Source organism: Euprymna scolopes, chromosome 7 (assembly GCF_053919585.1).
Source record: "Euprymna scolopes isolate OS-2025 chromosome 7, ASM5391958v1, whole genome shotgun sequence".
Taxonomy (NCBI): domain Eukaryota; kingdom Metazoa; phylum Mollusca; class Cephalopoda; order Sepiida; family Sepiolidae; genus Euprymna; species Euprymna scolopes.
This window is the reverse complement of record NC_136488.1, coordinates 137107771-137126130: the sequence shown is the minus strand read 5'-3', so window position 1 is coordinate 137126130 and position 18360 is coordinate 137107771. Positions and strand designations below refer to the sequence as shown.

Sequence of the window (18360 nt, the reverse complement as noted above, 5' to 3'; positions counted from 1 at the left end):
GCGATTGAAGACACAAAAAGCTTGAAGAATAAAAACCTTCTACAAAATAACTGAATGCAACATGAATACTGGGTTCGGCATCATTTTCAAATTTTTACAGTTCTGTTACAGAAAACTGAAATGTTCTTAAAAATTAGATTCAACCCACTCCTACCTTAACACAAACCGGGGACAATATTGCTAAACAAAAATCACACCCTCCTCTGAAACCTGGAAGTAAAAACGGCTAAACTCGGTAACGATAAAAACTGTCAAATAGCAGATTTTGTCATCCTGGCATATCACACAAGGTAAATATTAACATAAAAGAAAAAGTATGCAAATAGCTGATAGAAATATATAAAACAACAAAACGAGACACTACAAACTAGTGATTGAAGAATAAAAAGAGTTTGAAGAATCAAAATCTTCTACAAAATAACTGGATGCAACATGAATACTGCCAATTACATTCAGGATCTGAACTATGACGCCATCTTTGTTCAACATAATGTCTCAACACTTAACAGGTTATGGGCCCAGCCATCGTCTTTTCTTTGACGGATCAGAATCTAAATTCGAATTTTTGCAGGTAAAATTTCTTGGATATCTAAGGATTCGAAAACTACATAAAGTGATACAATCTCCAACAGAGAATCCTAACAACCCCGAATTTCTCCAAAAGAACGCGACTATTTTTGCAGAACTGATTCAATGCTTAGACGATAGAAGTCTGTCTCTGATTATAAGAGACGCCTTGGATAGCGGATGGAAAGCATTGAACATATTAAGATAACATTATTTATCAAAAGGGAAACCGAAAATTATATCCCTATATACAGAACTGACGTCTCTGAAACATAGCGAGGATGAAACTATTACTGACTACGTTATAAGGGCAGAAACTACTGCCAATGCCTTAAAACTGTCAGGTGAAATAATAAGCGATAGCTTGTTGATATCAATGACCCTCAAGGGACTTCCAGACGATTTTAAACCATTTACAACTGCTATAACGCAATACTGTATAATGAATACTATTTCCAAAATAACTGGATTTGGCATTAAATAATCTGAAAAGGTTTGATATGCCATAAAACAAAACAAGCTTTCATGAAAATAATGATAGGATAGAGAAAGACTTTCAATGTCGCGTCTGTGGTAAAGAGTTGTGGGAAATAACAACAGAATCAAGAGAGACTAGTAATGTCTCTTCAGTGCTAAAGTGCTGCAGGAAAGAAAAGATCATTAGATTTCAATCTCGATTTAGGCTCTTGGTGGCACCTCTCTTGATGTGGCACCGGTATTCCATCGTAGTACGTATTTGATTTGTGCTCTGCAGTCCTGAACGTGCTGCCTCAGAATTGTGTGAATGAACATGTATCACTGTCACGTTTTCAGACTTCTGTATTGATTAACTACCGTGATGTCCCGAAGTTTTATGCATTCCTTAATTAGCTTAGCCTCTGTCTATTGCTGACCATTTTATGATGACCATTACGTTGCAAGCCTGCCTCTGCTCTGTTATTTTCATGGCAGATGCCTGTCTAAGCTCCAATCTATGGTCCCTCCTTGCCAAAAAAATCCACTCGACTAACTACAACTACTATCAACAATTTCTCCCACTTTCTATCTGTGCCTAAATCTAAGCGCAACTTCCATGAACAAAACTTCTTTTTTCAACTGCCTGCCTGTGGAACACTGTTCTGGTGGCCTGCTTCCTAGCCAACTAAAATATGGTCATCTTTAAGTCCAATGTAAACAAGTTCTTGTTGAGCTGTCCCCTTAAATAATTAAAATTCTACCCAATCTACGCCGTTAATGATTATGACACTATCACCTTACATTCATTAACTCTTATCCTCGAGTAACCTTTGGGCCTTGATAAGTGGTTACTCCCTTGGAGGGGGGGGTAGCTGAGTTATCAACACAAATGTCGGCAAATAATTTCAAAATATGATTCGGAAGATCATTGATGATTCGAAAGCTACGATATGCTTCAGATCTGAAAAAAAAAAAAAGTTAATAAAATACAACTTTCATTTATCAGACACATTTTAGATTTAGTTATGACTGGCCTGGGTGCCCGGCATTGCCCAGGTGTTTAAAGATGCGTTTTGAGCAAAAAAAAAAAAAAAAAAAAAGTGGTAGTAGGCAGGCAGGCAGGCTCGAACCCATACCGCGAAGGAAGAAAAGAATGAAGAAAAAACATGGTGTGTTTGCTGTTGTGTCCATCACCAAACTGGAAGTGACGTAGGTTTAAATTAAGGCTAGTCAATTGAAAAGAGGGGATGACTTTTGAAAATATCAGCGAACAACGCGACCGCTCCTTGTAGACAAGTGCCCAGCGGAGGATGAAGAAATTAATGTTTTTGGTCAATTTTTCGATATTTGTTGTCCGAAGGTCTGAGCTTCAAAATAATACCAATCTCGTGAATATCCGTCGCATCTGTCGAAAGTTTTAGGCATACATACATACATACATTTAAGCAGACAGGTGAGATTTATATTATAGATTAAAAGAAGAAAGAAAAAATTAAATAACAATCATTTGTTTCATTACTGTTTAGAAAAACGATATCCATGCGCTTAATTTATCAAAACACAATGAAACTTCTAGATACGAAAGATTCTGCTTACGAAATTTTCGGCTTAATGTGAAAATTTTGTCTGATTTGTTTTACTATACACATAGATTCGAAAAAGTTGTCAAAAAACAAATATATAACAAATAAATGTTATCAAAAGCAAGATAAGTTACTTTTCTACCAAACTGGATAATTTTTTAGTGTTTTTATTTAATGTAACATGTTTATTCGTCTCGAAAAACATACAGTGTTTACCAATGTATTTGAAAAATGCAAATGGCAGCACGCTTGCTGTTGAACATGATAAGTTTGGGAAAACGAGTTTAAACAAAATAATTATACAAAATACTAATAGAAACTCGCTCAATATATGTTACCATGACATAGGCAGACATATATTCGGTGGGTTTCTAACAGTATTTTGTATAATTTGTTTGTTTGAACTCATTTTCCCAAACTTACCGAGTTCACTAGCGAGCATGCCGACATTTTTCTTTTTAAAATATATCGATAAACATTGTATTATGCGCTTACATGTTTTAAAGTGAGTAAAACCACTAAAAATCTTTCCAGATGAGTAGAAGAGTAACTTATCTTGCCTTTGATAACATTTATTTGGCATATATTTGATTTTTGATCACTTTTTCGAATCTGTGTATAATACAAACCCCAAAAAATTTTCAGGATACAAAAGATGCATGTTATATAGAAAGACTATTTTTCAGGCACCTAATTCTTTAAAATCTTTTTAAAATCGGGGTTTCATTCAATTTTAAACATTTTTTAGTAATTTTATGGAAATATTTGTGTAGATTTTTATCTGGACAGCCACTCTTAAACTTGAATTTATTTTTTCTGCTTACCACCCCTGCATAAATGAAAATCATTTTAAAAATTAAAAAAAATTAATACATGCATTACAATTTTTACCACTTTCGTTAAAAAAAAAAAAAAGATTAAAGTAAGATTTTCTGTTTTAATTTTTATCTTACACCCTCTGAAATTTTTGTAAGTTCTAGGGGAGGTTGTTATTATTTTTCTTAGACGTCTCAAATTAGCTGTAAAGGAAGTAAATAATCTATTTAACGTTAAATCTTTTATTTCTTCTGCGTGCCCATAGTTTGATTAAGGTCATGACCTTATGGGTTATGATTAAAATAACAATTAAAAAGTTCTGCCGTGTCTTTGTCATATTTTCATTAAATAGATTTTTATATTTGGACTAGCGGTGGTACCCGACGTTGCCCGGGTGTGTGTGCTTGGGGTGGGGGAGGTAAATCAAAACAAAAGAATAAGCAAAGTAATAACCGTTTAAATATTATAAAAAAAAAAACTTTAAAAATATATTAAAAAAACTTTTAAAAAATTGAAAAAAAAAAAAAAAAACGAACGTAAGGCAAACGATGTTAAAATTTCTTAAAAACAAAACCAAAAAAAAGAAAACTCGAATGTGATGGAAAAAAAACAGAAAAACGAACGTTAAAACTTTAAAAAATCTGAAAAATAAAAGCAAAAAAAAAAACAGCGTACGTGAAAATTGGCATAAATAACCCTGTTTTAATATTAAAACTTTAAAAATCAAAAAAAAAAAAAAAGACATCTCAAATCACGATTCGAACTTACAACCTTTAAATATTGACACCACGCTCTTATCAAGTGAGCTAAGAGGATGTTGACAAAATTAGGTCGTTTTTTTTTTGTTTTTTTTTTTAATATTTAAACTAATTCAAGTTCCGATGTCATTTGCACATGCGTAGAAGCCATCTTGTCATGAAGATATGATTTTTTTTTTTTTTTCACCCCTCCCTGTAAAAACAAGAGCCGTTGAGAATGAAGGAATGAATGTTTTGGACTAATTTTTCGATATTTGCCGGCCGAAGGTTCGAGCTTGAAAATGATACCTATCTGGCGAAAATCTGTGGCCTCTGTCGAAAGTTTTTGCGAGACATACAAACATGCATACATACATACACACGCACACATTTTCGCTTTTATATATATAGACTAGCAGGGGGTACCCTGCGTTGCCTGGGTGTTTGTAGGTGTGTGTTTTTTGGTAAATGAAAAGAAAAATCGTTGGTTGTTTTAAAAAAAAACAAAAAAACAAAGCCTTGACGTGCAGTTGGAAAATAGTAAAGTGTGAAAAAAAAACGTGCGACCTGGCAGGTACCCGTTTTTGACGAGTTAATGACGTGAACTTTGAGTGCGGGACAGTGTTTTATTTACCGCAAGTCTGTTGGCTTTTTTCTATACGAAAAAGCTTAATGCACATGTGGCGATCGTAAGCAATAGCTATTCAGCAGTTAATTTTCTGCGGGACAGTTTTTAATGAGGTCAATAACCTGGTTTGTTTGTTTTTACCTAACTTTGGGGAAAACCAGCTCCCCGTTTATTAGGGGGAGTGTCTCATCTCGAAATGAAAGCAACCGTCTGATATGACGAGGCCGACATTGACCAAACGTTACATCGCTTTCTAGAGACCACTGGCCGTGCGCCAGTGATTCTAATCAAGTTTCACTTTTTTTTATACCGAAAAACAAAAGCAACACGTGCCGATCCGAAAATGTTGAATATTTAACGTTTCAAAGTCGGGCAAATTAAATAGAGAGGCGACCCTCCCACACACACTTGTTAAGTTGTAGATATTATCATTTAGACGTGATATAAAAAGTTTAAAAAATGAGCCTCAAGAATCCGCCGGAAAAAAGCCTTTTGAAGACATACACAAAAAGCGAACATACATGCATACACACACTTTCGTTTTTATATATATAGATGTCAAAGAAAAGTAAAAAAAATAAATAAATAGAAAGTGAATGTATTAACGGTTAGATTACGTATTATTTGGCTCGTATTTCATTCTGATTTTACTCTTATTATAAAAAAAAAAAAAAAAGTAATAAGTGTTTTCATAGGGATTAGAACAGATTAGACTATTTATGTGTAAAACGCTTCTTTGAATATGAAAACCAAACCGGGAGTTATTAATTCTGTATCTAGAAGCTCTGCTGTATATTATCTTTTTAACAAATAAATAATTCAAAGTGTAGTATCTGTTCTGATACTACAATATATCTTTTCTATCCACAGTCAGTAGAGGAAAAAAATTCTACATTGAGGTAGTTTTTATTGTTGTCTGAATTCAGAGTGCTTCTTTTTAGGGAGCTGGGGGAGAGACAAGTAAACAGCATTACAAATAATCTATATATATATATAAAAGCGAAAATGTATGTATGTATGTGTGTTCGCTTTTTCTGTATGTCTACAAAAGGCTTTTTTCAGAGAAGCGGTCGCTCGCTTCACAACTTTTTAAAACTTTTTATATCACATATAAATCGTAATATCTCACAGTTAACAATGAAGCTCGCCTGTCTATTTAATTTGCTTGATTTCGGGAAGATAAATATTCAACATTTGTCGCTCGCCGCATGTGGGTTAGTCTTTTTCCTATAACATCTTGGGAAAATAAAAATTAAAAAAAGCGTTCCGCAGTAAATGAAATAATACTATCCTGTAATCAAACTTGACCTCATTAAGTCATTAAAACGGGCACCTGCTAAATCCAAGTAATTAAATAAATTCAAACGTGTTTCCGTTAGCATGTCGTGGTGGGGCAATGATTAACATCACACTTTTTTTTTTTTTCACACTTTAATTTACAACTTTGCCTCAAGGGTTTGGGTTCGATCCTCATACTTACTTTTTTTTTTTTTTTTAACCCCCCACCCCCGGAGTTTCCACACACACCTCCAAACAGCCGGGCAACGCCGGGTACCCCTCGCTAGTTAATAAATAAATCAGAACTGACATTCTATTGTTCAATTGATTTTAAGTGATGACATGTGTATACCCTGAAAAATTTGACAGCAAAAACAAAAATTTTTTTTTAGAATTTAGAGTGGGAGATCAGTTTCATATATAAATTTCATGTAAAATGATTCTTATTTCTGGATTATTCTAAATTTTTCAGGCTGCTAATTAAAAATTTTTAGCACTAACCCTGAGTTTACCTGATTACCTAATCACTTAAAAAGTAGCCCCCTCCCTTCCTCCAGAAAATGCACTCAATTTATCTCCCATAGCAAAAAGATATTTTTGTAAATTACCTAAAATGCTAGAATAGCTCGGAAATGGGAGGCTCATTTTACATTTAAATTTATATGTAAACCTGATCCCCACTCTAAAATTGTGAAATAATTGATTTTTTTTTTTCATTGTGTCAACTTTTTCAGAATGTACACATGTAATCGTCTAAAAGTGTAGAATCTTTTTATAGTGATTTAGCTGAGAATGTTAATCTACAATAATAACAATAGTAATAGCAATAATAATAGTAATGATCCTTGGCCTTCGGGTCCAGATCACAGTGTAGTATCTGTTCTAATGCGGCACTTTTTGTTTTTCGGTCAGTGGAGAAATCCTTCATGACTGAGACGATTTTTATTTTTGTTCCTTCCCCTATATTAAAAACCGACCTTGAGTCTAACTCTGCCCTCGCGGGGAGGCAAGTAAATAGTAATAATAATAGTAGCAATAATAATAGTAATAAAGTAATATACTGAAGAACTTTCTTATATAAAGAAACATGTAGCAGCTGAAACTTGCTACAATCACAGGCAGGAGCTAATTCTTGCGGCTCGAGATTTGGAATCCATTTTCTCCCTGGCTTGTCCAATCACAAGCCAGTTCTCAATCACGTGATTGAGTGTATAAAAGGTAAAACCGAGAACGCTCTCCCTCTTACTCCTCTTTCTCCCTGCTCTGCCTAGCAGCACACATCTCCGAGGGGCTTTGGCTGGGGGCCAAAGTGAGTATAACAAGTCAACAACGCTCGCTTCTAAGTCCCACTTATTTCCATGTGCGGTATCCACACAAACTTTATTTATCATGCTGCCGAACTGCTCTTATCGATACACCGACCGACCCCCCCCCCCCCACTACAACACTTAAATACACTGAAGACTTTGCTCTTTCTCCTTTAACCGGCCTCCTTCGTCCTGACGACTGCTGGCTGCAGGCACGTCTGTATTTGAGCTGTTCTCTACTCAACAAGAACACTTCCACCTACTAACCCATTTCTCTCGTACACGCTACTAACAAAGATAACAAATAAAGTTGTTTATTAAAAATATAAAATGAGACTCCATTCCGTTTTGTCTTCGTTATTAACTAAAAGCAATTCAAACTTTTATATTATTAAAATATATATAAATATAAAACAAAAATTAATAAAGAACATGTTATTAATTAATTTTTAATTCATAAAACACATTTTAAATTGGTGTTTTCTACATTAATCTGTATAATTTATTGTTGATAATTCTATTTCCTTTTGAAATAATAAACACTATTTCTTTGTCACTAAAAAAAACTTTTTCTGTAAAAGTAATTCTCATTGGCAGAAACAAAAATTAATTAAAACAATTCTCTTTTCTAAAAGTGAATCTCATTGGCAGAAACAGAATGAATTTATTTGAAATTCTTATTTAATTCTTTTTAAAACAAATGCTCTCTTTCTGTAAAAATTATAGTCAACTGAAAATTTGGCATTTCTGTATTTGAGCATTTTTGTTTTCATTTTTTGAAGAGTTTGATTGTGTACAAGTGGAGAAAATCATGAAATTTTCTCTGGAAAACTAGGCATGGTGCTTTGTAAATAAACTGTTCATTTTAATTAATTTTGATAATTTAAATTATGAAAACTGTTTAAAAAGAGAAAATAGAAAGACTAGACTGTTTGAAATTATTTAGAAATCTCTATATATAAAAATGAATTTAAAAAAAATAAATTGATGAAACGCAAAAGATGCTTAAAAAATGAAGCATTTGGAAAACTTCTCATAAAACAAAAAAATCACACATTTCCACCCCCATCTCTAAAAACAACAACAAAAAAAAACTACACATTTTAAAATTACTAATTTCATTAATTTCAGAATTATTGCTTAAATGTTCGTTTTCCCCTTAAAAGCAAAAAAAAATTATTAAAATCTTTCTAATAATACCTGCATTTATTTTAGAATTTCAGTTTCTTAAAGAAACTATTTTTTATCACACATTTCCAAGTAATGACTATTTTCATACATCTCCAAATTGATTGTTTTAATTTATTTTGAAATTTTAATTAAAAGATTTCATTTCTGAAAGATGATTGTCTCCACTTGTCTAAAGTCGAACTCTTCAAAAAAAAAAATGATAAAATGAAAACAAGAAAGCTAAAATAATCTTCAAATCAATAAAACAAATTTTTTATATGTATTTAGAAAATTCATATTTAAAATTGTATTATTTTAATTGATGGGATGATATAATTTGATTTTGGAACAATTCATTTTAAAATTAATGAAAAGAAAAATTATATTAGTAAAATCAGATTAATCACAATATTTTGTTGATTAGGTGATCACGTTTTTTGAACCTAGTAATTCACTTCTGTTTGTTGGTCCCTCGATAAAAGGAGGGTGGACCTGTAAATTCACTCATCTGTTCATCTGTCCGCACTTTTCTCAATAACTATGCCTTGGAATTTTTGAAAATTTTGCACAAACATTAAACATGATATGAGTAAAAAAGTAGCCGACCAAATTTTCTGGGAAAACTCCAGTTACCCCACCTCCCACCCCAGGGGTGCCTTTCAGGTTAAAATGGCTAAAATTGATACTTTTGTGCTTATTAAAAAAAAATTGATGATTTGGATTTTTATAAAACTTTCTGAAAAGTTGTAACTAACTGATTTCTATATAATTTTGTTTGTCTATACTTCACAATAACTTTTTGGTGTGCCCCAGGGGCTCTTTTAGGGCTGATAAAAACACTCCATTTTTGGGACTATTTTACCATATTTGTCCAAAATTTTCTGTGTATGTCTATTTAGCAGTTTTGCATGGTGCTGAACTCAAATTTAAACATGTTAAGGCCTTGGGGACTTTTGAGGCTGAAGGCAGGGGCAAATGATGGTCTTAGTCATTATTTATTTATTTTTTTTTTTTGCAAAGTGCAGAACTCAAAATTACATATGTTAAGGCTTAAAACTGCATTATTTGTTCATTTTTGGGACTTTTGGGGCTAAAAGGGGAGGGGGGGGGCAAATGCTGAACGTAGTCATTTTTTTTTTTTTTATACCTTGTTCACTGTGTACTCACGCATGCTTCACTTGTTTACACTTTTCTCAGTAACATGCCCTGCATTTTTTAAATATTTTGCACAAACATTAGTCATGATGAAAGTAAATTTTTTTCACTCATGGAGGGGAACCCAACATGTCGGCTTGTTTATTTTAAAGTATGTGAAATGTAATAATGTAGGTGCAAACATTAAATGCCTTTTCTGCATAAAAATAAAGAGAATTAATATTATTTTGGACACTATTTAAAAACTTTATTATATTGGTTGTAATGTAGCTGAAACATCTCTTTGAAACATCTCTTTGAAACATCTCTTTAGAATATCTTTTTAAAAGTTGCACTTGACATTTCTTTCTTTTCAATTGTTTTTTTCTTTCAGATTCCTCAGATGGTGTCCAAATGGACCTATCTTCATTGTTATGTGTTTTGCGACTCGGGGAATCGAAGCCCTTGCTGCCTCGGCTTATTTAACTTCAAGTATGGCAATCGTAACAAATACAGTCCCGTCACATCTCTCTTTAGCAATTGTAAGTTTGTTTTATTCTATTTTCTTTGCATTACTTTTTAGCTGACAATTACTTTCAGATTTAATTGTTTAATAGTTGGATTCAGTCATAAATAAGACCTTTACTATTGTTACATTGCCCCTTGTTTCGTTGCTTTTATTCTGTTATATAGGGGATGTGAACGGAGCTGAGACAACATTTATAACAGAAGGCTGCAAGAAGTGAGACGTGTAATGAACAGTTCTTTAAACACAAAGAAAAGATACATTATTGATGAGGGGGATACAGTCAACATTTTGGAAGGGGTTTCATATAAAGTTCAAACAGTATATAATATATATACAAAGCCAGCATTTTACAAAGCCACCACTTATCCATGCTTGGAATATTGTTTCCATGTATAGGCTAGTATATCAACAACTATTCTTGTTGTATAGGGGGATTGAAAGAAGAGGGACAAGACAATTATAATAGAATGCTGAGAGATATGAAGGCAGAAGAGTGTTAATTAACAGTTCTTAAAACATAAGAGGGATTCGTTATTGGTGAGGGGGATACAGTCAACACTTTGGAAAGGGTTTCATATAAAGTTCATTATATAATATGATGAAGACAAAAACACATTACCTTGCGGTTGATGACGAACAAAGACAAAGGCTTACATAACAATATGAAGACATTTATTTTCCAGCTGGTGATGGGAATGATGAGAATCCGATGCCGTGTTAGAATTGTTGATTTTGTGTCTTCTCATCGTCCCCGCCTTTGCTCCCTGAAGAAGATCAGGTTAACTCTCTTCTCTCAACTGCTAACTCTCTGGCTCTCACTGTTTTCGGACTCTAACTTTACTGTATATATTAAGTCTATATTTCTTTGTGACATCAGAATGGGGTCAATATGTCCATAGGATGCACATGTAAATGCATATACTTCCAACATGTGCCCTGACGACACAAAGGACATTCCTTAGTTTTATTATTCATTATTTCTCTGACCTAACTGTTTTTATATTTATTTCTAACTACAATAGATGATTCCACTGCATTCCTGGAATCGTATCTAAATAATATGCATTCATTTAACTTTTGATAGTGAGTTCGATTCCAGCATTCTTCTTTAATAATAGTCTTCAACCCTAATTACTTTGTTTCTAGCTAAAAACCGATGGAAGGGAGTTCATATAAAGTTCATTATACAATACTGTGAAGACAAAAACACATTACCTTGCAGTTGATTACAAATGAAGACAAAGACTTACATAAAAATATGAAGATATAGATTTTCTAGCTGGTGATGAGAATGTTGAGAATCCGATGCCTGGCTACATTACTGCATTGTCTTTTCTTCCTCCCCTTCGCTTCCAAAGGAGCTTACGCTAACTCTCTCTCTCTCCAACTAAACTCGAACTCAACTCTGACTGAACTGTCTCTCTCTCTCTCTCTCTCTCTCTCTCTCTCTCACTAACTTAACTGAATATATTGATTCTATATTTCTTTGTGACGTCAGAATGCGGCCAAACATGCATAGAATGTACATGCATATGCTTCCAACACGTGTCCTGGTGATACAAAGGACATTCCTTAATTGCATTGTCCCATTATTCCTCTAACCTAACTTTGTTTTTATAGTTATTTCTAGCTACAATGGATAATTCCACTGCATTCCTGGAATCATATGTAAATGAAAATAATGTATAATTTGACCCCCAATTATTTTGTTTCCAACTAAAAACCGGGATTTGTCCCATTCAATATACAACACTGTCGTGGTCCTTTCATCGTCAGGACTAAGCTGTTTTTTCGTCACTGCTTCTGGTAATTCACTTCTCACAATCATATCATCTCTGGTTAAGATCTATTATCCATATAACTTTGTTTTTCTTTCTATGGAAATCGCTCCAGACAAGGCATGAAGCCACTTGATGTAAGGAGCTAACAAGAACAAAAAATGATTGTTGTAAAGACAGGAGATACCTATTGTCTTTGAAAAACCAAGGCTATAGATAGAAAGAAAACAATGATCCAGAAGAAAGTTCCACAAGTGTTCAGTTCTTGGAAAGAAGCTACTGGAATGTAGAGTTATAATAAGAATCAAGACAGTTTTGGAAATGAAGGTTTATTAAGAGAAAAAGATTAAATCCTCACGAGTACATTTCACTTTATTATGTCGGAGAGGGACGATTATATTAACCTAAAGTAACTATTAGATAAATATATAGACGGACAGTAGCCAGCATCAACATCCAAATTCTATCTTTTTTCAAAGCTAACCGTTCATCCCATGTGACTTCACATCTGTGTCTCCACTTTGCATATCATCCTAAGTCTTGCCCCTCCTGATGTCAGATCAGTCTAGAATATTCTCTGTGAATTTTGTTTCATGCACAGGCAAGGCCGTAATCGCATTCAATCACCTGTGCTAAAATGTACACTAGCAAATCTACGCATCTGTTATCCAACGCCATGACACTTATTTACGACATACATATCCATCTACCATTCCTTTCTCGAAATTAAGAGTATACAATATTTGGAGACTATTATGTGTTGTCATATTGTAAATCTACTCGTATTTTGCTGGATAAAGCTTGGATTGAAGTATCTTCCAGATTTTAGTCTTTATTTTTGATGGATCCATTAAATCCATGGTGTTTGTGATTTTCTAAATAAATATCGTTGTTGTCTGTTAAATTGGCTTTCAAGTTCAAATATTATTGGATCTATTTTTTCAATCTAAGATTTATACCATTGGGAAAGGTATGAACTTACAATCCCTCTCTTTTCTCTAGGGGTAAATAGCAAAATATGTTTATGGAGTATTGTTGCCACATCTTGGCTGGTGCACCAAGCCTGCCCCTCTTAGCCATGGTGATAAAATATTTTCTAACCTAATAGGTTCCACTATGTCTATCTAGCTTCAACTTCTGTCCCATCGCCACAGTGTTTGTCTTATAAGTACTTCGAAAGGATATGCTCTTATGAATTTTCCACACTTGTACCTCGAACCCATCCAACTAGCAACAAAATCAAACCCCTTCACTCTAGGGACTCCTAGATATCGGAAGATTTTCTACTTTAACAGCTTATTTCCTTGGACCACTTGCTTTTGGAATTCTTTCCGTTTCTCTGACTGTACCAACATGTAGAAATTTAAGCTTAATGTGAACAAATGTCTTGCTGCTCAAATGCCCACCCAGGTTGCCCCCTATAAACTGGTTCCTATCACAGTATGGATCGAGTATTAGCATATACTAGATCCCAAGCCTCTGTTATGTAACTAGTTACAAGGAGGAAAAACTCTGAGATAGCACTAGTCTTTCTTTGCTCATCCTGGCATTGTTTCTAGTTAGCCTACATCTCTCTTTGCCCTTTATGCTTCTGCTGCAATATGTCTTGTTTAAAGTGTACAAAAATTAAGCAATAATGGATGAAAATTAGCTAGTCAGAATCAGACTATGATTCATCAGTTTAAATTCTATTTAGGTCTAACTTTGAAAAATCTGCCCAACATCTCCCATCTATAATCAAGACTAATGTATATTCATTTGTATAAAAATACATAAGTAAATATATATTCGTCCCGTCTCATAAAAGTTAGCAAGTGAAATCCGTGTTTGACAAAATCATTTAAAGTGTTTAGAGGAAAGCAGAAAGCAAATAGCAAGTCAGACAAGCCCCACCATTTTGAATTAAGAACTAGATCTTTGACTATTTCCATAATGAAACGTTTTATTTCATTTTTTTTTTTTATCATTCCTTCATTCTCTATTGATTGATATTTTTTCCTCTTTTTCCTTAAGTCATTTTCTTATTTTTTCTTTATTTTTTTTTTTTAACTTCAGATTTAGATGTTATTTTGTATGAATATTAGTATGACGAGATCCCTGGCGACACCAGATGATCTTGCTTTTTAAATAGAGGAAGAGAAGATGGGAGAGGATGAGGTATGGTTGGGAGGGGGCCATACTGACACTTGGTCAAGGAAAAACAGATGTTTATGAAAAATGTCCAGAAGAAATAAAATATTTCAATGGGAAATAAATAGTTATCGCTTATCACATCAGTGCCAGGGTGGAGTTTTTAAGAGAAAGACAAATGAGAATACATCTATCAACAACGGAAAGGTTGTTTTTAAAATCTCTGAGCGAGATGAAGAATGGGGTAGGGGTCACCGCCAGGCATTGTTCGACCTGAGTGACTAATCATGCCTAATTGGTAACAAGTAAAAAAAACCTCGGTGCAGGTCTGGTAGAGATAAGCTCTAAAAGAAAAAGAAAGAATAACTCCAAAAGGGTGGAAGGAGGAATTACTGATTTGATAAAAACGATTGAGTTAGGGTCCTTAGCCTTTTTTACTGACTGGCATTCGAGGCGTCCACATCGCTCTCACCCATCCTGGGGGGTGGGGCGAAACATTCATAAGAGCTAAGTTGAAAAGCTCTTGTTCTTAGCTGGGAAATTGATTAGTGGAACTTCAGTATGCAACCTGCATCATGAAGCTTGAATCAAAGAACTCGACTGAACAAGTGTAAAACGATTTATGAATAATTATTGTTTCGTTATATAAAAATGTCCCAGAGTTTTTCTTTTTTGATGGCTGGCCTGAATGAGGATACAGTTTATTTCAGGTATGCCCTGACGCCAGATAATGAAAGAGACAGACTGGATCCAGCACAAAGCCAGAGTGACGGCCAAAATCGACAATGTTGCCACACGGACTTAGGGTCATGCACATTTCGCGTGCCCTGAGCAGCAGAGATATTTTCCAGTGACCAGTGAGAGTCTGGTCACCCTTGAGGGGTCCACCACTAGACAAGTAAGAATGTAGCCCTGCTGGGTTGCATCTATGGTCCTGTGAGCTGGGAGCGACGAACATGGCCAGAAGTACATCACAATATGCTCCCGGGAATCAGGATAGCGACGGATGCGGCCCGGCCCTCTGACAAGAAGGGGGGTTAGGGATATATTAGTGCCGACATTGGCAAAGCAATTTTTTTCGTAATTTTTGACTGATGATCTACACTTATATATACGCATAATTGTATCATATTATTAAATGTTTTTGACTACATATGTGCATACATGTTTCTGCTGTAACCCTTTTCAAAGACCAAAGTCTTAAGGGAGAGACTAGTCCTGATGAGGCTGTTTCTGTGAAAAGTCACTGCAAAACATGTATGCATATATGTAGCCAATAATGCTTGTATAAATAAATATACTATGATTAAACTTTGTTTATCAAGCACTTTCGATAAACGTAGGAATTTCAATGGATTTACATCTAGTAAACTACAACTATTACACACACACACACATATATATAATGCCATAGCCAGCCTATATCTATAAAGTGTTTGTCTGTGTGTGTGTGTGTCTGTGTACATTTCCCTACACAATAACTCTGTCAATTTTTAGTCTACAGACTCGAAATTTGATATACAGGGTACTGAGATTTGGGAAAATCTTTGTAATCAGTTTTCGGCCAGAAATTTGGCTGTTAAGGGGTCAAAGTTCAACGATTTGACCTTTGAGAACTCTACCAAACTCCTCCACTAATTTTGGGTATAAACAATTGAAATTTTAGATATAGGTTCCTTGGACATGGATCTAACTTAATAACTTGATCTGAGCCTAAAACAAATGTTAAGAGGTCATAATAGAGGTCAAAGTTTTAAAAAAATTTGACCTCTGCAGTCTCTACCAAATTTCTGATCTACAAATTCTGATCTAAACATTTGAAATTTTACATAAAGTGTATTCAGAGATAGGGCAAGCTTTTTAATCGGTTTGGGTCGAAAATTTGAGCTACCAATATATAAATGTGTGTATGTATGTTTGTATGTCTGCCTAAAACAGAGACAATGGATTTTCACAAGATCAGTATCATTTTGAAGCTCAACCGTTCAGACAACAAATACTGAAAAATTGGCTAAAAACATTAGTTTCTTCAACCTCAACTGGGCACTTTTCAACAGGAAGGGGGTCGCTTTTTTTCGCCGATATTTTCGATTGTCTAGCCTTAATTTAAACCTATGTCACTTTCGGTTTGGTGGTGGTCATAACAGCAAAGACGTCACATTTTTTTTCATGTTCTTTTCCTCCTTCGTGGTATGAGTTCGAGCCTACCTTCCTACTACCACGTTTTTTTTTTTGTTTTTTTTGCTCAACACACACCTCCAAACGCCTGGGTAATGCCGGGCATCCATGCTAGTATATGTATATTTCAGAAATTCAAATACGCAAATAAATATCAATAGTGTTTTCTGTGTCTAACTTTTCAAGGCATAGCTTCTATGCTATAGAACTTCTCATGCAAGATTTATAGTTGCCCAGGTGTTTGGAGGTGTGTGTTGTGCAAAAAAAAAAAAGTGGTAGTAGGTAGGCAGGCTCGAACCCGTACAGCGAAGAAGGAAAAGAATGTGAAAAACAAAAGTTACGTCTTTGCCGTGGCGTCTATCGCTAAACCAGAAGTGGCGAATATTTAAATTAAGGTTAGTCAATCAAAAAAAGGGGATGACTTTCAAAAATATCATCGAAAAAAGTGACCCCTCCATTTAGAAAAGTGCCCAGTTGAGAGTGAAGGAATTAATGTTTTTAGCCGATTTTTCAATATTTGTTGCCCAAAGGGTCGAGCTTCAAAATGATACTGATTTCATGAAAATTTGTTGTCTCTGTCGAAAGTTTTTTGCAAGAAATACATACATACATACATACATACAGTTAAATAGACATTTGACATTTATATTGTAGATGTGATTTGGATTTCTCAAGTTTGCGAATGGACATTCCACCATTGGATCTATGTTTACCATTCCAGTTGCAACCAATTATTTTTGGATGTTCTTACAGTTCTATTTTTCATCTTCATGCGTGGACTTTAAGCTGAATATCTTCTTTTTTTTTTTTTTTATCTAAATATTTCCATATTATCGTTAAAACATTACTTCTCTCATACTCTGAAGTTTTCAAACTATGTGCTAGCCAGCAGGATTATAGCTAGACTATTTAAAAGGTTATTTTGGTAACTGATTTTCTTCTGAAATTTCATGGAATAAAGGAATAATTATCTTTAATCTTTATCCCTTGTTTTGCATAATAAATGTTGTAAATTCTGATTTGCAAAATTTTAACTTCCTTCACACACACACACACACACACACACACACACACACATATTGACTGAAATCTTTTAATATTTTCAGATTACAGCTGTAAAATTAAAGTCCATATAAATATTATTAATATTTATAAGATTTTTAATCTTGGCTTCCTCAGGCTTTTCATGAAAGCTTTTTAGTTTTTCAACCCATGTGCTAGATAGCAAAATTTATGACTGCCTATAAACATTATTTTGCTAAAAACATTTCCTCTGAGATGAGCCATTTGTTGAAAACCTATGGATTAAGGAAAAAACTTTAAATCTATGTATTCCTCGTTGAATTTACAGAATTTAATTCCAAATTTATTTATATATATATACATATATATATATATATATATATTATGATGTACCTTGCATTTTTATTATTAAAACTGTTCTATTTCATTTCAGGGATTTATAGAGACCTTCAATGGCTTAGGAATGATGGCAGGTCCTCCTATTGGGGGCCTACTTTATAAGGTAAGTTCATGTTTGTTTAATGGTTTTTATTATTATTGTTTGAAAATCTTGATTAATTATCTAAAAGCTAATTTATATATTAATACGATAGCGTGCGTGTTATTTTGTGTGCCACACTTACATCTTTTTTCTTCTGAGTGACTGTTATTTAATTATGACATTCCATTTCTTGCAATACCACCAAGAATTCTTCATAAGTTTTGGTTTCGGTTTCAGTTTTGATTATAGCTAATTTTACCAAGAATTCTTCATAAGTTTTGGTTTTGATTATAGCTGAAGAAACTCAAGTTAATAAGTTTTGGTTTCGATTAAAACTGATGCACCCAAGTCATATTGATATATTTTTTTATTTTTAAAATCACAACTTTATAATATATAAGAATCAATAGAAAAATGACTGTAATAATATATATACGAAATCTGCATGAATTAAAATATCATATTTAAGTATGTTTTATGACTAGGCTACGTCAAGCGTCTCTGCTAGCTTAGATAAATACTTTTGCAGTTTTAACAAAAGAGCTACAATAATATCAGGGTGTCT

At 33.8% G+C, this 18360-nt stretch overlaps 1 protein-coding gene across 2 annotated transcripts in view; it reads left to right on the top strand.

Moving 5' to 3' along the window:
* LOC145279987 (MFS-type transporter SLC18B1-like) overlaps window positions 1-18360 on the top strand; it is a 140806-nt gene that overhangs the window by 59881 nt on the left and 62565 nt on the right. For both annotated transcript variants that reach the window (XM_080131584.1, XM_080131585.1), the window contains exons 5-6: window positions 10071-10218; window positions 17748-17816. In XM_080131584.1, the coding sequence (XP_079987710.1) occupies window positions 10071-10218; window positions 17748-17816 (217 nt within the window). The remainder of the gene's footprint in view (window positions 1-10070; window positions 10219-17747; window positions 17817-18360) is intronic.